Source organism: Eleginops maclovinus, chromosome 9, assembly GCF_036324505.1.
Source record: "Eleginops maclovinus isolate JMC-PN-2008 ecotype Puerto Natales chromosome 9, JC_Emac_rtc_rv5, whole genome shotgun sequence".
NCBI classification, from domain to species: domain Eukaryota; kingdom Metazoa; phylum Chordata; class Actinopteri; order Perciformes; family Eleginopidae; genus Eleginops; species Eleginops maclovinus.
In genome coordinates this window covers 25,760,667-25,784,029 of record NC_086357.1, presented here as the reverse complement: position 1 = coordinate 25,784,029, position 23,363 = coordinate 25,760,667, and the positions used below count along the sequence as shown (strand labels likewise).

At 43.0% G+C, this 23,363-nt stretch overlaps 2 protein-coding genes across 2 annotated transcripts in view; one reads left to right on the top strand and one right to left on the bottom strand.

The window, feature by feature from the left end:
* Window positions 1-5,759: 5,759 nt before the first annotated feature.
* On the top strand, window positions 5,760-13,608 carry zbtb11 (zinc finger and BTB domain containing 11). Its single transcript, XM_063891068.1, has 10 exons — window positions 5,760-6,260; window positions 6,842-7,080; window positions 7,188-7,419; window positions 7,685-8,682; window positions 8,776-9,102; window positions 9,447-9,864; window positions 10,361-10,478; window positions 10,689-10,847; window positions 10,988-11,163; window positions 11,338-13,608. Exons 1-10 carry the CDS (start codon window positions 5,948-5,950, stop codon window positions 11,877-11,879), a joined length of 3,522 nt encoding a protein of 1,173 aa, XP_063747138.1. The 5' UTR covers window positions 5,760-5,947; the 3' UTR covers window positions 11,880-13,608.
* The window catches only part of tp63 (tumor protein p63), a 26,804-nt gene continuing 16,039 nt past the window's right edge, over window positions 12,599-23,363 (bottom strand). The window contains exons 3-12 of the mRNA XM_063891069.1: window positions 21,551-21,737; window positions 21,174-21,289; window positions 20,722-20,831; window positions 20,518-20,642; window positions 20,349-20,431; window positions 19,855-19,979; window positions 16,735-16,880; window positions 15,734-15,878; window positions 14,569-14,662; window positions 12,599-14,449 (exon numbers count right to left, since the gene is read on the bottom strand). Coding sequence (XP_063747139.1) covers window positions 14,153-14,449; window positions 14,569-14,662; window positions 15,734-15,878; window positions 16,735-16,880; window positions 19,855-19,979; window positions 20,349-20,431; window positions 20,518-20,642; window positions 20,722-20,831; window positions 21,174-21,289; window positions 21,551-21,737 — 1,428 coding nt within the window. The 3' untranslated portion in view covers window positions 12,599-14,152. The remainder of the gene's footprint in view (window positions 14,450-14,568; window positions 14,663-15,733; window positions 15,879-16,734; window positions 16,881-19,854; window positions 19,980-20,348; window positions 20,432-20,517; window positions 20,643-20,721; window positions 20,832-21,173; window positions 21,290-21,550; window positions 21,738-23,363) is intronic.

The window sequence follows — 23,363 nt, the reverse complement described above, 5'->3', positions numbered from 1 at the left end:
ATGACAACACTATGTAACATTTACGCTTCTATTGGCTAGCACTCCAACACGTTGTACGTGATAGGCTAAGGGGCGGGACATATCTTAGCGGTTGGCCAATCACAACAGAGCCGGCTGCATCACAGGCAATGTGAGAAAAAATAAAGTGCTTTTTGAACATTAAATCATTGAAACAAGTCTCAGTAGAGACACAAAATACAAATATGAACCTGAAAATTAGCATAATATGGCCTCTTTAACAGGAACAGGCTGACATTTTGCTAAATATGTTTATTTGCTGTCTTGTTAAGGGATAGCTAGAGAACAACAAAGCTGCATGCATTGAATTTTCCTGCTCTTTGCATGCAAACCCCTGACAGTTGAGCACATTTTTTTTTTTACCGTTGTGAAACATACACCAGGCTTCCTGTTTGAGTCATGATTGCCTTTTGTCTTATCCTTAGCAAAAGAACCTGCTCAAAACCAAACAAAAGCTCAACCAGGAGGAAATGAATAGAAGAGCAAATACCTCACGAAGGAGGAAGTGACTCGATGTGCGGCTCAGCATGTTGTCAGGGAATTCAAACTCAAAAACTGAACACAGCAGGCTTTGGTAGAGAGAAATGTATCCGTAGAAAGTGGGAAGTACCATTTAGTAGAATAAATTCAACTTCTGCAAAGGAAGGGATCTAGTTGAGTAAACTAAAGCCACTTAGAAGAAGTCGTTCCACCTTAAAAAGTACATTTATCATGACAAAATATAATAAGAGGAGACTCAAAAGGATTGGAAAGAGTGTGTGTAGTTTCAGTTGTTTAATCCACAAAAAACTACAAGCATAAATACTTGATTAGAACAAAGAATAAAGACGACGTACTGAAAAGGTTTGGATTATTTGAAGCTAATTACAGGATTATTCATGCTCCAAATGTGAGTCTTCACGGTTGCACTGATTGTAATGCCTAAATTAAATAATATATAATGTCAGAGGTGAAAGAAGTAGCCTTTATTTCCATAAAAGTAAAAACACTACGGTCTTTATATTCTCAATTTGAATTAAAAAGTTACTTAGGTACAAATCAGATCAGCACAATGTATTCAAGGTATCAAAAGTAACACAAGTACGCAGAATGGCTATTTTTACAGCCATATATTACCATAAAATATTATATTGCTCAGTTTGTATGACTATCAAATACATGTTATATCATTTAAATGTTGTAGTTTATCAATATAGAGGCATTTTAGCTACTTTTTACAATTATGTGGAGATTAGTAGAACAGATCTGCATTTTTTTAATATCATTTTATGTGTTTTTTTTATATTAAAAGTAACTGAGTGTCAAATAAATGTACTGGAGTAGAAATGTAAAGTAGCAGAACATGTAAATACCCAAGAGAATTACAAATGATATGTAAATAGTCCTTAAATACTTTGACTTAGTTAACTTCTACAACTGTGTAATGTTATATATAAAGTTGTACGACAGAAGTATAGGAACAGATATTTAATATTCCCTGAAAACTTCAGCAGTAACTTTACTTTATGTCCACAGTTGGCGAGGGCAGTTAGCTGGAGATGCAGGAATGTGTTGCAGAGACATTTTGAGCAGCGTTAGATGTCAGGTTCGGTATGTGACACATGGATGAGCAACACAATGTGTCCTCTCTCCCCCCAAACCCCCTACTCTTCTTCCTCGGAGTGAAAAAACACACCAACAGAGCGTTGGCATTCAAAGTATTAACAGTGACGTGCAGACGACACTGTGAGGGGTGTAGTGCCGCACAAAGGCCTGGCAGAGGATTGTGATGGAGTTAATTTCACTTCCTGTGTTTGTGAACTTGAAACTGACAATGAAGGTTTCTGAGTTTCCTGATTTATTAAAGTGAAACATTTATGGTACAATTACTGACTGGTAGGCTCAATTTATATACTAATTGTGATTTAAGTAGCTAAACCTGTGCTATTTTGTGAAGTTAACTCCTGAATCTACCAACCATTTTGGACATTTAAAGAAAATAATATGTCAGTGATTCTTGAGAAGTGGGACAAAACATGTCCGTGACATAAATCACAGTTTTTTGGCTAAAATATTCAATAAATATACTTAAAAATGAACCCAAACACTAAACAAGACAAGGATAGCACAACAAATTATGTTTTGAAGTTGTCTAACATTTTGTTTGTGCCTAGAAAAACCCATGTCCGGAAGCAGGTCTCACCACACTTTAATTCTTTAAAAAGTCCAAAAAGTTATATAAAATTTAACTTTATTAATATGATGTGCAAATAAAGTAGTATTTATTTCACTAACATTAAAGAAAACTTAATTTAAAATGTTTTTAATGTACTTTCTGGTCAATTGAAAATGTGTCCGAAGTTTTCGTCAACACCGTCAGACATTTAAATTGGGGGAAATCAGGAATAATTTAGGGCAGCTATAAGTCAAAGGACCCCGTTCCCTCCTTCTTGGTCTTGCTGGCGCCACAAGAAAACTTGAGCTCTGGTAAGTTTTTTAAAATACTTCATATTTCATATCTTTTTACTAATGCGCACATGTCACAACCATAGAGTATCAACTCCAAAGTGTCTAAAAGTCAAACATCTGTTTAAAAGTTTCTGCAATATAGCTTTGATTTATATAGATTGGTAGGACTTTAACCAACACGTGAAAAACAAAATGGCTCCTGTGAGAATCATGCATGATATAAGAAGAAATGTGCTATTTTGTCAACACCGTCAGACGTCAACACCCACCGTCAGAATTTGTGTCTGACGGTGTTGAGACTTTCTCTGACGGTGTTGACAAAAGCCATTTTAGTGTCCAATTTAAGCATTTCAATGTAATTTATACCAATATCCTATGCATTTTTACCATTATTGCAGTTTCATGTATCCCATTCAAACTAGTTGTGATGTACCGTAGCCTACTGTTACCGCCAACCTGATATTATGAATCATGTTCCACACCAAGCACGAAAAGGCAGGGTTTTGCACAGTTTCTCAGTCCAAGCGCCAGGATGCTGCAGCCATCTGGACACATATGCATCAAATCCTGACAGACATTCGTGCAAGATTTCCAAATCTTGAGACAGCACACTTTTGGTCAGATGACCCAAGCAAACAATATAAAAACAGAAAGAACTTTTTCCTTGTCTGTGCTGTTCCTCCCCAGCTGGGATTCAAGAATGCAACCTGGAATTAATTTCCAACATCACATGGGAAGGGTGCCCCTGATGGCATTGGGGCAACAGTGAAGAGATGTGCTGACAGTATAGTTCTTAGAGGTCAGAACATCGTTGATGGCAAAGACTTCTATGAGAAGGTCTCCAACAGCCTAAGTGGCATCCATCTTCAACTTGTCACTAGTGATGATTTCCAGGCTTATGACATTCTCCTTACCCAACCATTGAAATCTATCCCTGGAACAAGGAAGATCCATCAAGTTGTGGCTGAGGGCAGTGTCATCCATTGTAGGCACACTTCCTGTTTTTGCAATGTACCACGCATCTGTCCTTGCTTCAGTCCAGTTACCCATGCTTGGGATTGCATCCCTCAAGTCACTGCTGCAAAGAGTCCTCTGGCGATATTGATGGAGTCCATGGAAAATGAACCCAGTGTAGTGCCTGAGGGCACAGCAACTGGGATAGGCCCCAGTGATATCCAGAGGGAAGATTGGCTTGTTGTGATGTACGACCAGTACTGGTGGCTTGCAAAAGCATTATCTGTTGATGCAGAGCATCAGGATGTTGAAGTCGAATTTTTTCATCCTCATGGGCCAAATGTCCAGTTTCAACGAAAAAAGGGAAGCCCAGATATCTGCTTTGTTCCCTTACCGGATGTTCTGGTGAACCATGCACCATCTTCACCGGCTCGCTTAAGCAGCACCAGGGAGATATATCAGATTTCTCCTGAGGTAATGGACTACATAGAGGGGGAACATGTGTCAAGTCTGTGTTGAACCGAACTCTGGCCACGCCCCCTCTCGTCACTTTGACACTCAAACACCTCCCCGACCTCTGCAGCCACGTCAGTCCTCCCCACGACTACATCTCGTCATAGCTCACAGTTTGCCAGGATTACCAGATTGTTGGACTTTTAGTTTGTTCGCGCCTTACTGCGCTGTTTAGTCCTGTTTGCCTCACTCTCGTAGTGAGGTTCCAAGTTTCTTCCTGCGCAACAGTGCATTTGAGTTTAGTCAGTAGTTCTTAGTTTAGCCCCCGTATCTTTTGTGCTTTCCTGTTTATAACATTTCTCCTGTGTTTTGAATCCTGAGTCCCATTTGTGAACATCTCCTGTGTTTTGAATTCTGAGTTGCCTGTTTTTGCTCGTGTTTCCTCTGTTAACCCTGTACTGCCAGTACTATAAAACTCCCATCACAGTTATGTTTGTGTCGTCTGCCAATTCGTGACAACATGTTAATCATCTCCTACCTGATTAGTAAACTGTTCCTGAAAACATTGTCCCTTTCTTAGCCGTTATTCAAGAAAATAATTCTAAATATCAAGTGTCTTCGAGTATTAGAGTTTTGTGAAAGTTCAGAAAGACATTTTGGATGAGATTTTTCCAGTTGGTGATGATTTTATCGTTCCTGCAATTTTAATTTGTCAACTCCATCAGTGCCCTGTCAACTCCATCAGTGCCCTGTCAACTCCATCAGTGCCCTGTCAACTCCGTTTGTGCGTTGTCAACTCCGTCAGATCACTTTTCTTTACTATTTCTTTAAAAAGGGCACGTGTTTTATTCCTTGAAGGATATATGTTCAGAGACTAACACATGTCCAACGTTCATGTGTATTTCTTATGCTTAAAAATGTCACTGTTAAGTCTGGAGGTTAAAGACAAATGTATCTGATATGTACGATTTCAATTATAGTAATTAATCATTGACTTCTCTGGCTTTAAAACTGGCATTTCATTGATTTCAAAATATTTGTGCATAATTAGGGGAACTTTCACCTGATGAGTGAAAATCAATGTGATAACATAATTTAAAAGAATCAATAAAAGTATTTTTATGTTTCTGACGGTGTTGACAAAAAATTAGTGCTGATCCAGCAAAATTGCAATTTATATTAAACATATACAACTGGGAGGTTGAACCAAAGCATGTTTGGATAGACAATAAATAATTGAACAAAACTATTCATATATTTAGCAAATTATCAAAATATTCTTTTTGAAAATGAAAACCTGTTTTGTCCCTTGTCTCAAGAATCACTGATATACGTTTTCTACAGTTTAAAATATTACTATATTATATTATTTTGTATTTATATCAATAAATTGTAAAAAATTAAATAAAAATAATGACACTTAAATGAATATATATAATTGAAAATCAAAAATAATAAAAAAAATACTAAATAAATCTATTAAAGACACCCGAATGAAGATCAAAAATATATAATTGTGATACTTAAATTGATATATAACAAGTAAAGGAAAAACACAAAAATGATACTAAAATTCAGACCAAACAATGTTTTAAATTAAGTTGTAAATGAAGAAAATACTTTAATAATGATACTGAAATACATTAAAAAAAATAACATTGTTTTAAAAAATTGGAACAAATAACTTAATTCAAAAGATTTCTCTAGACTGTTGCCTCTGTTATACTTACATTATAGTCATTCTCTAATCATATAAAAGCCTACAGTCTGTGGTGTTCATATATAAGTTTGCACACGGCGCCCTCTTGTGGCGGAAGACATTCACGACCTGCTTCCGCCACACCACTGACGCCACGTCCGGTTGTGCAGCAGCCATTTTGTCTGTTCGGGCAGCAAGTCCACCCCGACGATCGAGAACTGCAGTTCCGTCTTAAAGAAAACAATGTGAAATGTTATTCCTGCGTTAACATTTCCCGTTATCTACAATTTAAAATTCAAATCACAATTTTACAAGCCGAGGTGGGCGGCAGAACCCCCGGATTTGAGTGTAAAAAGCGCTGGTGTCGGTTACGACATGTCGAGCGAAGAAAGCTACCGGGCCATCATCCGCTATCTTACCGATGAGAGGGAGCCGTACGCAGCCGGGACTCCCGGGAACACCAAGAGAAAGATCCGCAAAGCAGCAACCTGCTACGTGGTGCGTAGCGGGACTCTGTTCTACCAGAGGCGGCTGAAGGGGCAGAAGGACTTCACAGAGCTGGAAGTGGTGCTGCAGGACGGCCGGCGGAGGGAGCTCATCACTGCGGCGCATGTTGTCTCCGAAGGCGGGGAACACCTGAACCAGCAGCTGACCTGGGACTCTATCTCCCAGAAGTACTGGTGGAGAGGTGAGCAATAAAGTTTAATTTTAAATAGGCACTTAAATGTGGTTAAATCTGCCAGAAAACTAATATAAAATTGAGGTTTTATTAATGTAAATATACGCCACAGTCACTGTTACTCTCTGTCTCCATCTAGTGGTTAACCTAAGTAATTATGCTTTGAACTTTTTTTTGCTGTTGTCATGATCGACACAATATTATTGTATTTAAATTCACAATTTACGACAGGTTACCCCCCTCTGTATTTATCAAAAAGAATATTTGCTAATAGGCTCATTGTAATTAGAATAATACAAATAACATCATTAATAAGTATAGCTTTTATAAAGAAGAGAATCGTGCTGTGTTTTATAACATTGAAAATGCTCAGATAAAGTACTCTGGTGTTTCTTTTGGAATTTAAACATTAAAAATGTTGTTGAGACTTTTTTTTTGCTACTGGTGGAGAGGTGGGGAACAAAATAAGTGTAAATATTCTACAATAATACAGGGTATTATGTGTTATCATGTCCCAGTGCCTTAAATGTCCATTTTTCTCAGATTTGTCTCGCTGTGAATGACCTGTCCTTTATTTCTGTCTCCCTCAGGTATCCTGAAGCAGGTGAAGGACATCATCAGAGAGTGTCCAGAGTGTCTAAGCAGACGCAGTGTGGATGACAGCGGGGGAACTCGACTTTTCCCGCGTCCGGGGCGACGCAGAACCACCGCCAACGCTAACGATGAGGAGGAAGAGGAGGAGGAGGATGAAGAGGGAGATAATTTAGTCTTTGCCGACCTGTCTGGTAAACTGAGACACAAAGCTTTGGCCAAGCACGAACTCGTCTTTGTAAGTTTCACTTGTTTGTTTGTTCATTATTTAGATATGTGTGATGATGATTTGACACTTGCATTTTTAAAGTGTTTTCATGTGTGTGTGTGTGTGTGTTTCCCTAGGTGGACAGCAAGGGGGAGGTGAATCAGTTCCTGCCCAAACACAGCCAGACGATGTTGGACAAACTGAACCAGCAGCGACTCATGAATCAGTTCTGCGACATCACGCTGCTCATCGAGGGAGACGAGTACCGCGCTCACAAAGCCGTCCTCGCCGCCTGCAGCGAGTACTTCAACGAGCTGTTCTTCGAGAAGGGAGCCGCGTCCACGCACGAGGCGGTGGTCGATCTCTCCGGTGAGAGATCATGCTCTTTGTCTATGTTGTGCTTATTACCTTTGTTATTTAAAAAAAGACATGTTTGTATTTATTTATTGGACGTTTTTATAACATTCATTTTGGCTTTTAAGCTACATATTAAATTCATTAAGTAGTAAACCAACAAAACACCATATTTGTATCGACTCTTCCTCGCCGCTCCATCAAGAAATCAGAACCTTCTCACCAACACCATCATCAAAAGAAGCTCAGTGTCTCACCTTCCTCTTCCTCCTCTCCCCAGGATTCACCAAAGCCAGCTTCCTCCCACTGCTGGACTTCGCCTACACCTCCCTGCTCACCTTCAACTTCTGCGTCATGGCCGACATCGCCAACCTGGCCCGCCACCTGCTGATGACGGAGGTGTTGCAGATCTGCGAGTCCATCCACAAGAAGGTGGAGGAGCAGAAGCTGACGGTGTACCAGCGGGGAGACGTTCACACCGTGGTGTCCATGGAGCCGGCCAATCAGGAAGGCTCCAAGGACGAGGAATTCGTGGTCACCATCGAGAGCGATGGCCGGGCGGTGGTGACACAGAGCGGCGTCCCCGTCACCGGAGAGCCTTTGGCGTTCGTAGCGGCGTCAGAGGGGTTTGTCCCACAGATGGAGGTACCTGAAGCGGGGGATGGGGATCAGATGGAGGCGGGAGAAACAGAAAGCATGGCTCTGATCACAAACAGTGAGGAGCTTGAAGCAGGGGAGACCATGACGCTGATTTCCCGCGGTGCAGAGGACGCCGATGAGGAGACCATGACGGTGGTGACTCACAGCGGGCAGGCGGGAGCCAGCGAGAGTTTAGCGGTGGTGTCGGCTTGTTTGGCGATGGAGGAGCCGCAGAGCGCTGAGGCGAAGGTGGGCTTTGTCATAAACGTGGACCCGGACAAAGTGAGCCCCTCGGAGGTCGTGAAACTCTCCTCTGAGGCGGAGGCGGGGGGGGCGGAGTCTCCTCAGGTGGAGGTAGAAGCAGCGCCGCAGAAACGTAAGCGAGGACGCCCGGCTAAAGTGAAGAAGGAGGAGGTGGCGGTGGAGCCGGAGGTGGAGGAGTTCATTCCGCTGGAGGAGGAGGAGCCGGAGGCGGATGAGGAGAGCCACGGAGAAAAACTGGAGTCAGATGAGCCCAACAGGAGGCGGCTGAGGCAGCGCTCCATCGCTGAGGGGGGGTACGCTCGTTTACACATGGGGCTGGAGGAGGAGGAGGAGGGGAAGAAAGCGTCAACACCACCACGACCCACCACCCCCAAGGTACACCTCTACAATTTAAAGGGGCCACATGTGGTCTATAGTTTTGTGTGCATGTAAACGGTCTGTAGATATTGACCATGGTTGTGTTTCCAGACGGCCCCGAGGCATGGTAAGAGAGGAAGACCCCCGAAGCAGCCGGTGGATCCTCAGGATGAAACACAGGCTGTGTCTGAAGGGGGGGCGGAGCCAGAGATCAGCGCCATGAAGAACAAGACGCCCACCAGAGATCCAATCGCAGAGGAGGCTGGAGAAAACGAGGCGGAGCCAGAGAGCGGGGGGGTGAAACTGGACGGGAAGCCTCCAGAGAGCGCCGTGGACGGGGAGCACAGCTGCTCCGAGTGCGGCATGTCCTTCCAGAGACGCTACGCCCTCATCATGCACACGCTCAAACACGAGAAGGCGCGCGGATACAAGTGCAGCGTGAGTTTCAGTGTGGGGACAACATGTCAGGGTTTATTACGTTTAATGATTTAGAGGCTGCAGAGAAGAGATTGAAGCTTCATTCACGAGTTTGACTTTAAGATCAACATTCAAATGCTGCAGTATTTTTTAATTGATTTTAAAACCTATTTATGTAATTTATTAATTAAAATGATATTATTTCCTTTTATTATATTATATAAATACGGCATATTATGGACGTTCTGCTTTAACTTCTTGTGATATAAATATTTTCTTTTTAAATTATATTTATTCTTAATTCTTTTATTTATGTAGACGGAGCATCGGTCTGATTCTGACAGTATTCATGTGTTTCCCTGCAGCTGTGCAGTAAGGAGTTCCAGTACGCCGCCTCGCTGCGCGCTCACCTCGCCCGACACAAGCAGCAGAGCAGCCAGCGAGCGGCCATCATCAAACCCCCCGTCGAGCCGCCCCCCGAGGGCAGGGTGGGGGACAGCGACCTGGAGGACAAAACTCAGTCTCCGAACACCAAGAGGGAGTTTGTGTGCGACATCTGCGGGAAGACGCTGCCCAAGCTGTACTCGCTGCGGATCCACATGCTGAACCACACCGGCGTGCGGCCGCACTCCTGCAAGGTGTGCGGGAAGACGTTCGCCCACAAACACAGCCTGAAGATGCACCGCGCGCTGCACGACGTCAGCAAGCAGTTCCAGTGCGAGTTCTGCAAGAAGTCCTTCGTCAGCAAGAGGAGCATGGAGGAGCACACCAGCCTGCACACAGGTCAGCGGAAATACATGATGGTTCAAGTTTCTATTCCAAGTTATGAGGTCTCTATCTCTAAGCTTTCTCCTGGCAAATCACACAAAAGGAATCACATGGAATTTTTGTGCAAAAAAACACAGAAATAAATAAGAAAACTAAAAGTATAAAAGTCACAATGCAGTGTAAGATCTCAACATGAAGTAAATCACAAGACAAAATGCAAGCTTTTGTAAAAGTGCTGGAAGTCCTTAAAATGTTTTCAAATGTAGTGTGGTGTTTTTAAGTTTAGAACATTCGTGAAATGTATTGTTTAAAATATCTTTTGGGTCCCCATTTAGTAATAAAGTAAGTTGGAGGGATCCAAGCCCTTTAAGCCCTTTGAGATAAAAGGAACAATGAAAGCACAGAAGTATTCAATATATTCATCAAGAAGACAAGATCTTATTCTAAACTACGGTGTGAGATAGGAGTCGTTATTTGATTTTAATTGAAGTATTTCTTCATGTTTTACCAGGTGAATCAAAGTACCTCTGCAACACATGTGGAGCGACTTTCCACCGCGCGTCAGCGCTGAGCAAACACCTGAAGAAGCACCAGCCCCGACCCGACATCCGGCCCTTCGCCTGCGCCCAGTGAGTCTCTCTTCGCTCTCCTTTTTAATTTGTATACTCATGGTTTATAGTCCTAAAATGAGTCGGCATACAAGCACGTCTTTATTTTCTGTGCTATTCCAAAATCCACGTGAGGAATCCTGTTTTGTTTGAGGGAAGCAGGGAGATGCTACAATAACACGTCCTCCCTGCAGCAGTGTGTAAAAGTGTCCTCTCTGGTTCTCCCTGCAGCTGTGACAAGAGGTTCTACGAAGCCAAAGACCTGCAGCAGCACATGAACAAACACATGGGTCTGAAACCGTTCCAGTGCCAGGTGTGCGGGAAGTGCTACAGCTGGAAGAAGGACTGGTACTCCCACGTCAAGTCGCACAGCGTGGCCGAGCCCTTCAAGTGAGTCCAGCACCACCGAAGAAGAAGGAGGACGAGTTTTATTAGAATGAATCATCAGTTGTTCTGGGATTTATCTTCCCAGGTATTAAACTGTGTGTGTGTGTGTGTGTGTGTGTGTGTGTGTGTGTGTGTGTGCTCAGGTGTAACGTGTGTGGGAAGGAGTTCTTCGAGAAGGCGTTGTTCCGGAGACACGTGAAGAAAGCGACGCACGGGAAGAAGGGGCGAGTGAAGCAGAACCTGGAGAGAGAGTGTGAGCAGTGTGGCAGGAAGTTCACTCAGCTGAGGGAGTACCGGCGCCACATCAACAACCACCAGGGTGAGAACTGCTATACTGTTTATTATATTTCCAACTCAACTCCTCTTACTTGGGACTTATTGTTCTGTTTTATCTTTTAAACTGTAATTCTTTTGTTATTGAAGAACAGATAAGTGCTTTTCCTCAGCTCGGTTGGGGGTCCTTATGATACATTTTCCACCGTCTCTCCCCCAGGTGTGAAGCCCTTCGAGTGCCTGACCTGCGGCGTGGCGTGGGCGGACGCTCGCTCTCTGAAGCGCCACGTCCGAACGCACACCGGCGAGCGCCCGTACGTCTGCCCGATGTGCCAGGAGGCGCACATCGACGCCCGCACGCTGCGCAAACACATGGCCAAGTACCACGGGGACAACCTGCCGGGGAAGATCATGCTGGAGAAAGACACGCTGCAGTTTCACAACCAGGGCACGCAGGTGGAGCACGCCGTCAGCATCCTGGCCTCCGAGCTGCCGCCGGAGCTGAGACCCGCCCGGCAACCGCCCGCCGAGCAGATCGAGACGGTGCTGATCACCGAGGAGACGGTGGAGGCCGTGGAGGCCGTGCAGGCGGTGACCGACGGCTCGCTGTCCACGCTGTCCGATCAGGGCATCATGCAGGTCGTCAACTACGTCCTCTCTCAGCAGGGGCTCACGGACCCCAAGCTGGAGGAGGAGGAGGAGGCAGGGGAGGTGATCGAGACCATGGAGGTGGAGGTGGGTGATGTGGCGGAGGTGGAGTAACTGGATGGACTGAATGACTGCAGCAGAATGTAAAAAGATTAATATTTTTGTAAATATGTTGAGGTAAGGGACTGAGGAGTTACAGGTTCACGATGTTTGGTACTCAGAGGAATAAAAGGTAGAGAAGAGACACAGTTTGATCCGGCTGAAGTTATTTCATTTTGTCACGCCTCCATCTTTTGCTGCTGTCGGAGAAAACCTCTTACAACTTTGTGTGTTCCTGTTCTCTACTCCCCAAGTGGTGACATAAGGGGAAAGCAAACTGAAAAATTCCACTCAAACACAAAAATGTAGGTCTTTTAAAAAAAGGAAGCTCAAGGTGCAGAAAATGCTTGATCTTTAACTTATTCTGTCATCCCTTAAATATCTGAAACAAAACAGTTCTCCTTTCAAGGTAAATAAGAATGAAATAATCCTGATCAAAACGTTCAACTGAAATAAATCACTATTTTCTGATTGCTGTATAAAGGAATTGTGTACTTTGTAATTCTTGCAATTGCTTTATTATATTAAGACCTTTCAATTCGATAAGGCTTAGAGTAAAGTTCTTAGTCATTATCTCAAAAGAGGAGCAGAAGTTGATATGTTAACAGTTTGAAATGAGCACAAAGTCAACATCTAGATGCTTAGTTTAGACCCCAATAACCAAAAGTGCGTGTCAGTAACTTATGAAACCACAAAAGGGATATTTCCAGATGAAATAAATTGACACGAAGGAGTTTGGACATGCGATACAGCAAGTATGGATATTTATTTCAGATTTATATCAGAATACCCTTGGTATATTGCATAATATTTACAACACATTGTACAAAAACATGAAAAAAAGATGCAGACGGTCTCTGCTTTTTCTAACAATGCTGGCTACTGAGACAAAGTAGGGCTGGTGACGGAGAATTAATCCAGACTTTGTTCTCGCTGAGTTTTATTCACATCATTGTTCGTTTGATTCGTTTTTTAAGGGAGACTTTATAAAAACAAAATAACTATACAAATTTATATACATCTATCAGGTTTTGGCCAGTTACCAAATGAATAAACCTCTACCAAAACTCGGTTCATAAGTAGAAAAAACAGCGGTTTAATGCGAACGTTTGCATTAAGTCAGAAGGACATCAGTCATAGTAGAAACACTGGGTCAAGAGCGTTAAGGCCTATACGTGGCTACACCCGTCTCTTTAACACATACTTCACAAAAAGCTGATGCGTTGATCTCACAATAGACATTAAAAAAAGCAAAATATAGAAGCAGAAACACGAAATCGCCCATCAATTGACATAATACTTCTGACAGGAAACGTTTGAAATGTTTACAATCAATGCTGACTTAAAATGAAACCCAGTGTCTAACCTGCACAACCAGAAACAGAACAAATACACTTTGATGCTGCAGAAATATAAGCCCGTATAATCCCTCTAATGCCAGTTTGGTTTCCAGTCAAGCTCTTAAATGGGAATGAAAAAAAACACAAAAAAATAAAGCCTGAAATCCTCAGCATTTCTTAAGTGCTCTCAAGAAATTAGAACATAATAAAATGCACCTTTTGCTCAACGCCGCGTTTGTTTCCTCGCAGCTAACGACAACAATGCAAAGTAAGTGCAGTGATTTTTTGTTCCTTTGCTTTTGCACTAAGAGTGGTGCAGGAATGAGTCTTAAGACACAGAAATGAGTCAGCATTTTCAGGTTCCCTCGTCTTTTTGCCTCAAATAAAGTCTGTGGTAAACACAAGCTTAAGATGTTTAGCCTTTTTGTTCTACGACGGATGAATTCATGGCCGCATGCTAACAAGAGGCTAGTGAGAGTGCGTAATGTCAGCATGCTAAACTTTATAAACAAATATTCATTGTGTTTATGTTTGCACTTTCACCACAGAAAGATTCCTTGTATGTGTGAACGTACCTGGCAATAAAGTCAATTCTGATTCTGCTTGGCCGTGATGTCATGTGACCGAGCCACTTGATAGCCTAACGTTAGCTTTTTACCTCTGGAGATTGCATTTATGCTTCAGACATTCTTAAAGTGGTGTTATTCAGTGGAGATTATCCTGCTGAACAATAAGTATCAGAGCCGTGTGTTTGCCACAGATTATTTTCAGTCCAAAAGCCAGTGGAAGAATCGCTTTTTAGGCGAGGGAACCCGTTTGGTAACTTTCAATCACTTCATCCCTGCACCACTCGAACCCAGAGGAATGTTCCAACAGCAGGCGTGAAATGACAGACGTGGTGGTGTGGGGGTGAGATTGGGGGGGGGGGCTGGGGGCGGATTGAACGCCTCACTCCCCCTCCTCCTTGATGCGCTGCTGTTTGTTGCGGCGGGAGTCCAGGTCGAAGGAGAAGTCGGACCACTCGTCGCGCGGCGGGAAGGAGATGGTCTGGCGGAGGGTGAAGCGCACGGCGTCGATCACGCGCTCCCCCCTCGCCTCGGAGGAGCCCATGCTGACAGTGGACGCCCCGCTGGTGGTGCGCACTATGTGGGGGGGTGGGGAGAAGTCCATGGCCTGCCGGTGCTCCATGATGCCCTTCCAGATGGTGTGCTGGTACTCGACGGGGATCTTCATCCGGGACAGGTCCTATTGGTCGACACACAGGGGAGATTTAGTATGCGCAGGGTAGTGGGGGGGTGGGGGTGGGGGGGTATCTTCTGTTTTTAACCCATCAAATGACTGGTGTTGGATAGGCAAGGGCTCACCTCCAAGTTATAGTTCTCAATCTGGTAGATGTTGCTTAGGCCTTGTGCTGTGAAGTAGTCCAGGCAGCCTGCGCAGCCCAGCCGAATAAGGAAGCTGGGGGGGAGGAGGGGGAGAGAGGGGGTTAATATGACGCTCCATGATTTAGTGTTTAGAGAACAGCCTGACACTGCACCTTGCAAGTTATTATACTCAATGTGTAAGTATAGAGGAAGAGAAAAGCATTGCTGCCTTGAAGAAGTTTCAGTGCAGCAGCCAGAGAGACATTTCATAAAGGTCAGTCGAGGATGTGTTTTTAAAAAAGGTTAAATGTCATAATACAAGATACAGTGTAGTATGGTCAGTCACCAACGAAATCCCCAAAAGTTCTTGATATAGCAGCTATAGAAAAGTTGTCATACAATTTTCAGAAATGCTGAGAAATGTAAAGTTTGTCATAAAAAAGTTAAATGGAATTAAAAATCATTTTTAAAAGTTAGAGATAATTTTAGAATGTCAAAGAAAATCCTAGAAAGTCTTAGTATAGCAGCTATAGAACTGTTTTATATAAAATACCCAAAGAATCACAAGATATTCCATAAAACAAATCATAAGTTGTCATAGTGAAGGATGTCATTAATATGTGGATATAAAAAGTGTTCCCTCAAAGATCTCAAAGTGCAGTATGCCATAAAGTTGACATTACATTTTTTGTAAAACAGTATTGCATGTTATAAAAGGTCATCGTAAATTCCCAGTGCAGTACGCCATTACAGATGTAGCATGTGCCGTTCTGATGAGCGGATGGATGTAAACATTGAAGCATAACACTGTCCGAAATGTACTTTTATCAAGCCATTAACACAGCGTTAAAACTCAAAATAGTTCAGGTTTGGTCCAGCAGACAAGTCGCTGACACGATATGTTAGACGTGCACTTTTCCACTCTACTGTTTTGAAAGTAAACAGACGTTTGAGGCGAATGGAGACGGGGACTTCCCTCCTCAAACAACGTCATTACTATGTTTGTCCGTCCTTTCAGAGCAGCTGCTGTTTTATTCAAAGTGAAATGCACTTGATAGTAATCTTCTCCTTTACGTTTGCTGGTTTTATGACTTGTGGGGTTGTTTCGTGCGTCATAGTTAGTGAGATCGGAATGTAATGTGTCCGCTGTGGTTTGCTGAGGTACCTGGAGATGCTGCTGTCCATGGGGTAAGGAGGAGGGGGGGTGCAGTGGGAGGAAGGCACCAGGGGCAGCTGAGGCTGCAGGGCGTGGGTGGGGCTCAGTGAACTCATGTCGTTCATGGGGATGTGAGAGCTCATCATGGGAGTCACTGCAGAGACAAAAGGAGCCGCTTTACTCTTACTGCTCTGAGGCTGTCCTCCACCTCCCTCCCTCCCCCCTCACCACCTCCTCTCTGTTTGCGTGGAGGGTTTGCCAAATAGAGCGGTGCAGGGATGATGTGTTTGCAGTCCGAACCTGAAGTTAGCATCTCTGTGTTTCCCTCGACAAAAAGCCAATGGGATTTTGGAATATTGCAGGAAGTAAGATCCGTGGCGAACACATGTTTATAAAACCTTGACCTTTTGCTGCGCTCGATAACCTCACACTGTTTAAGTGTAAATGTAATGGCTAGGAGTAGAAAGCTAACGCTAGGCTATAAAAGAACTACATGGCTAAGCTTAAGGCGGCTAATATTCAGTATGACGTTCAACCACAGATCTTATTTCAGGCCTCTAACCAAAAACACGTTCAGAAAACCATTGACTTCATGACGAGGGAACAGGAAGTGCTAAACTGCTGACTCATTTCCAGGTTAAGGACTCATTCCTGCACCACTCTATTAAGTGTTGTTCTACAATCTAGCATGGAGCAGATTGGACTTGGGTCAAAACTGACCCGCATGGAGAGGTTACTCTCAACACGACCCATAATGCATCACAACAGGTCCGGCAGCCTCACAGGGATCACATTCATTTTAAAGAGAGGGGGGGGCGAGAGGCGTTCAGGTGCTTTATCACAACAATAAGGAGGGGAGGGGGGGGATGCATGGCCTTAGACAGAGGTGGAGGATGTATTCAGAGCCTTTACTTAAGTAGAACTTTTAATACCCCGCTGTTGACCGTCTCTGTTACAAGTAAACGTAAATACTGAAGTAAATAACAACAACAACAATAAGGGGTACTTACTGTCGGTGAGGCCTCCGCTCATGCCGGAGGGGGTGAGGGTGTTCCTCTGCTGCGGGTTGATCAGCTGACTGACGGACGGCAGCTTGTTCATTTTATTGTGGGGGGGGGAGCAGGAGCCGTACGACTGCTGCGAGGGCATGGAGGTCCTGGAGAGGGGGATCACATTTATTAATAATCATTATTCTATATTACATTTTACAATATTTCTGGACTTTTGAATAGCTTTTAGAAACCCACTTCTTGTTAATATTGCACCTTTTTCTTCTTCAGATTACCCTTTTAGTTAAGTTTTTCAAAATGGAAATAAAATCTGATTTGGGATTTAGAAGAAGACATTTTGAAATCGAATCAAAGAAATCATATAAATGAGTCAAATACTAATGTCTTCAGTCGCGGTGGGCCTCACATTTGAGTTTATAACTGTCACTAAAGACAGATGTTCCTCCTCATACTGACCACATATCTCTATACTGAAACAGCAGTGAAAGAACAGGTCAGAGTTCAAGCACCAAAAGAAAAGCTATTTATTATAATCTGACAGACAAAAGTGCAGCAGCCACAACAATAACATCTGTTTCAAACAGAATCACATCCGCAGTTTCCTCCATTACATCACATCTTAAAGAGGAAAACATCACAACAAAAACAAATGAACTGACCTGCAGTGACTTTATAAAACATGACCAGCATTAGCAAAGTAATAGAGTCTCTTCCCCCCAAAGACAAAAAGATTTTGAGTCCAGCTCTCAGAAAGAAAGCACCGTAATTCAAGTGAGATAAAAACAGAGCTTGGTTCCTGTCAGCTTCATGACTAAACTCTACGCTACATATCATTCAAACCGGGAGGTGTAACAACTTCAAATATACTTAAAGGACGCATGCAAGTAAGTTTCATTATAATCTCTGAAAGGCTTTGTGCAGGGAGATTCCAGATGTTAAAAACAGAGAGTCCTCAGTGCAGAATCCCAGAAGGCAGAAAAAGGAGTAGATGAGGAAAAAAGGAGACAGAAAGGACGTCCATGGAGGAGGAGGAGGAGGAGGAGGAGGAATGTGGGTTTCAGGAGGAGCTGCAGCGCCGCCTCTGCTCTCCTGCAGGATCCATGAGTCGGCTACCAAGACGAGCTTTAATCAGACTGCAGGGAGGAACCAGAGAGGAGAGAGGAAGAGGAGTGAGTGCTCACTGAAGGAGGAAGAAGAGTATGAGGAGGAGGAGGAGGAGGAGCTGAATGCATGTTAGTGGAGGAGAAGGAACAGAAGCGACCAGGAGAGGGCGCTCTGCAAACACACATCAGGGGTGCAGAGACACACCGTGCAGCGTGTGTAGCTACTGTGGACTTGCTCTTGCACATATTTACTTATATTCCTAATTATCTTTATCTGTTTATGTTCAAACTCATCTACCTCGTGGTTTACCTATTCCTATTGCTATTATTTGTACTTGTACTGTAACTTACATGTTATTATCTGTATGCTTTTGCTGCTGCTCTGACACCTGCAGGAGCGCTGGTTAGCTGTTAGCAGCAGGGGAAAGTTCCATAGAGTTGCATTGTGGTGCGTTCATGCTCTTTTCAACAAAAGATATCTTGGATGAAGGTACATTTCAAAGCTTTCATGATGTGTTCAAATGTTATCATGTAAATTAGAGTTTTGGGGAGGGGGGGAATAACTTGAGTAAAAACCTTTTTCATAGCAATTAAAAAGGATTGAGGAGAGGGAATTATGACCTGGGGAACTTTGCAAACGGTTATGAGGAAGCGGAGCGGGTTTCACGTACATGGGATTCATGGTTTCGTTATGACTTTGGTGTGAAATTGGTATCGATAATCTTGGGATTTCACTTTTGTTTTGAAGGTGAAATCACTCACACTCCGACACTGAGACTTAAAAGAATCAGATCAACACTAAAACTTGAAATGCATGATTCCTCCTGAAGTAAAATAAAAAGCAGTGAATGCAGGGCAAACATTATCTCCCCGTCTGCCAGTCTCTTAATGGGAAACTAAAACATAAGCAGTAATTATCACCATGGTGCTGTCAAACTATCATTAGCAGCAGCTCCTCTCTGCTGCAGCGCTCAGTGAAAACAGGGCGCGGGCGGGCGGGGGGGGGAGTGTGTGTGTGTGTGTGTGAACACGAGACAGTTTTAATTAATGCTCCAGTGAATGGAGGAGGCTGAGCGCAGATTTTGTTGAGCAGAGAGTCCTGGCAGAGCACCCAAAGGCGTTACCACGATCTTTGGGAAGCTTCTCGTTAACAAAGCACAGCTCGGCACATTCGTCACGACTCAGCAGAGTTGGCTCACATCCCATGAGAGAGAGAAAGGAAAGAAAAACAGATCTAATGGAGGAAAACTGTGCCGCTATTGTGACTAATAACTACTGCTCTTAAGTACACATTTGAGGTACTTTTACTACGAAAAATGTACTTAAAGTATCAGAAGTAAAAGTATTTCTACGTTAGTTTTGAAAGTGTCCCTGTTGCATTTCATATTAGTGTAGAGTAAAACTGACCACAGTCTTAAAAACAGAATGAATTACATTTATTTTATGTGCAAATCTGCACTTTTGAAACTTTTACAGAATATTATATTACCCTGTTTGTTTCAATCACAAATACAGAATTCTGAAATGGGTCATTCATTACCTGTAACCAGTACATTTACTTGTAGATGTACGTATATTTTTGCCTATTCTTTTGTACTTTTGTGTAAGAAAGACTTTGAAAGCAGGACCTTCTAAAGGGTGTATTGCCACGTTCAACTACAAAACATCTACCTATACTAGAGTGCAAATTTGAGATACTTCTCCTACACTCGATTCCTTTCTTTTCATACCAGATCAGATTTAAAATCCCCTACAATTCAAAGACTGCAATGCTACAGTATCAGCAATAAATAAAATCGAGAAATCCAGTGCGTAGCCTTCATCAGTAATATCCACTCTTTCCAGCAACACGTCAGTCATTAAGGTCCAAATTAAGTCAGTAAAATCACTGCAGGCCGTACAAAATAAAAAGGCTTCTGTGCGAGCAAACATGCACTTCAGTAAAAAACCATCCGATGTTTCCTGATGACACTGAGCACAATACTCTACTTTCTGCTGAATAGGAGCGAGTACTCACTGTTTCTGGAGGAGGTTCTGCTGCTGCTGCCGGTACGACTCGATGGTGTGTTGAGGCAGATACTGCATCAGCTCCAGAGACTCCTTGATTTTTACCAAAATCTCATAGATTTCACGGCCTTTGATCTGGAGTAAGAAAAATAAAACAGTGGTAAGTAAGCTCCTTGTTTTTGCTCAATACCAGGGTTAATAAAGTTAGTATCGTAACCTGATATTAGATGATTATATTTTATATCATTAATATTCAAGGGAACTCAAGCTGTCCTGTACTGGAGTAAAAGTCCAATTTAAGACTTTAATTAAAAAGTAGAATTAAACGTCAAATTTGCACTTAATAAAACATGATATTTGATTGTTAAGTATGATCTAAATCTTAAGTAAATAAAGCTTTCAATTAAATGTAGTCCCTCTGAGATCTAGGGGAGAAGGAGGTATCAGAAAATACTCAGGAAGGTATCCTCAACAAAGTACAGCAGGTTTTAAAGCACTACTCACAGGCAAACAGAACACCTCCTCGTCTGTGGATCTCCTCTTCTTGATGGTGGACATCTGAATGCCGTGGGAAACTTGGCGGTAAGCTGAGGAGGGGAGAGCAGAGTGTGAGCGCCGCCGTCCTAACGGTAAACTCACTCTTACTATTATTATTTATCATAAAGCATCGTACCGTCGCCGTTCTTGGAGGCGTCCGTCACGTGCTGCTTGCGGATGCTGTCCTCGTCCGCCTTCCTGTCTCGGCCCGGGCAGGCGCAGATCCTGGCCTCGAAGCAGCGGCGGCCTAACACCTGACCACTGAGAGGAAAACACAGCAGGTGAGACACGGCCCAGACGATTACCTGGAGGAACCTGAGGCTGGGTGTTAGGGTCTTACTCTCGGGTCTCCAGAGTCACGATGATGAGGATCGGGCGTCTGTTCATCCCCCCCACGCAGCTCGAGTTGCACATGAAGTTGTACAAAATTGTGGTGAATTCTGTCCCCACCTGAGAGAGGAGAACAACACGATGGTGAGTTGCTGTTTTTAAGATGCATTTTTTCATGCACTTTACTGTAAACCTGCATTTAAAATAAAATATTCTCTCATATTTTTGAGACAATTCTGCTTTATATTTGTTGGTTTTTAGGTCATTCAGAGGCTCTTTCTGCAGAAAAACACTAAACATGCACATCTCAGTGTGTGTACATGCTGATTAAGGAGTGTTTGCCTTTTATTTCCAGCTCTAAAAAGCTTTCACATGAGTTCACATGAAGTATATCTGTGTGAGGGGGTGAAGTGTGGCTGGCGGTGCGTTCAGGAACCTCACTGCACGATTAAAGACGCTCACCTGTGGAGGTTCGTATGGGACAAACACGCTCTGCCTCCCGGTGATGGAGTCCTCCAGGTACTGCGCGTGGTTGTTCCCCTCCACCCGGATCAGGTGGCTCGGAGGAGCGATCTGACCTGTAAGGCAGCGGGGGGGGTGTCATTAAACAGTAAACACAGCGGTGGAAAGTTGATATACTTTATAACACTTTGAGCAGCTTGCATCAGAAGGTAGGTGATTCTGATTTAGGATTTAAACTGGTAATAGTAGTAGAGCATTATTAGACATTGCGCTCCTTCATTTTACTGAGGTTAATTTGGATTTTCTTCCTCTGCAGATGATTACTGAAGCGACCCATGAGGGATAACGTTGTTTGAAATAAATCTCAGCGTACTGACCGTCGTTGAACTCGCGGCTCAGCTCGTGGTTGGGGCAGCGCTTCACCACCTCCGTCACGTGCTCCGCCTTCTTGTAGACGGGCATGGCTCTGATGACGGCGCCCTGCGGGGGGTTGGTCAGGACTTTGATCTGGATCGGACACGTCTTGGCGATCTGGCAGTACAACTTCTTCAGTTCTGTTGAGTACTGTGAACAGAAGAAACACAGAGAGAGTAAGACCGTGCTGAAACATATTTATATTGTCCACATATTTAGATATTTCATCTCTACTAAAAGTCACACTTCCATTTGCATGTTTTACATTCTGTGTTTTTTTATTTATCACGTGAAGCTTTTTTACGCAAAGAAATTCACTCTTTTCCGAATTCACGTAAAAAAAATCCACATTTTTTTAAATTGAAATGAACTGTAATTTTAAAATTGCACTGATGATCTGTTTTGATAATTGTTGGTGTGAGAGAGACCGTGAAATGCGTCGTAGTACCAACGGACTGAAGATGGCAATTAATTGAAAGCTAAATCTGAAAAATCATCATCATCATCTTTTTAAATAATGACAAATATATATATTGTTTAAAGTTGAAAGGGTGCAAAAATAATGTATACAATTCATGCAATTGTTGTTTTAAAAAAATGCCTGAACTTTATTGACCACCTGTTGGCAGGACTGTGACTTCTGGTTTCCCCCCGAAGCATAAAAGGGGTTAAAGACAAGACTGTGATTATGACTTAAATAAACACACACAGGTTCTGGAGCTGCGAGTGTGTGTTGGGAAAACCTCAAAGATCTCACGAGAGCCTCTGGGACTTCCGTGGAGGAGCACCATAAAAAACGGACCCCTCCAGGAGCAATTAAACTTGATGCAGGGCCTCTTTCATCTTCAGGGGTGATGGAGGCGGGCTAAAAGCATCTGATGGCCCCTCATCACACAGAGCAGGGCTTCCACCTTCAATTTAAATGACTCAGTTTTGGTTTGTGCAGGAAGACGGTCTAAAAAGATCCGTCTGGGGCAAAATGAAGTGAATGCTGAGTTTGTAAGATAGGGGTTGTGACATATGTTGACTCTTGGTACTGATAGAAGCGATGAGCCGTCAGAAAACCAGAATTTTTCTCATAAATGTGGAACAAGACTGTGTGATTTAGATAAATAACCAGCATGCAGTGACGTGCTGACAGTAACACATGCATTTAAAACAAACGGTCACTAATAAGCAGAGGTAAGTCTCATGTCTAAATGTCTCAAACTCTGAGTTTTAAGTTTGTAAAGTATCAAATACCAGCGTGATTTCAGCAAAGAGAGAGAGAAAGATATATTTTGAGGATGAAAAGCATCAATGACAGCAAATGAAATAAAAAACAAACTAATCAGTGATGAATAAAGTACAACTTCCTTATTTGCACCCGATAGTTATTGACTATTACCCAGAGCTACATCATTGTATTGTAAGTAACACATTTGACCTCAAACTGATCATAATGCACTCACTTTCAAATCATTTCAAACCTTCACGTTTTGCCAATTTTTCTCTTTGACGACTGAATAGTTTTGGTATGCAAACAAAATTCCCCCTTTTTTAACTTGAGCTCTGTAACTTAACGTCAGGTTTTCGTGTTTGTCTCCTCCAAATTGATTGCATGCTTTCAATCTTTTAAATCTTTGTCCTTGGGGTGGGGGGAGGTTTAAAATATTGTGCGGTGACGTGACCTTATCCCACACCTCATGCAGGTGCAGTAAATGATCTTTGCCTGATTAAATTATTGGAATGTTTTAACTCATGCAAGTGACATGTTAGTCAGATTTTATTCAGCAA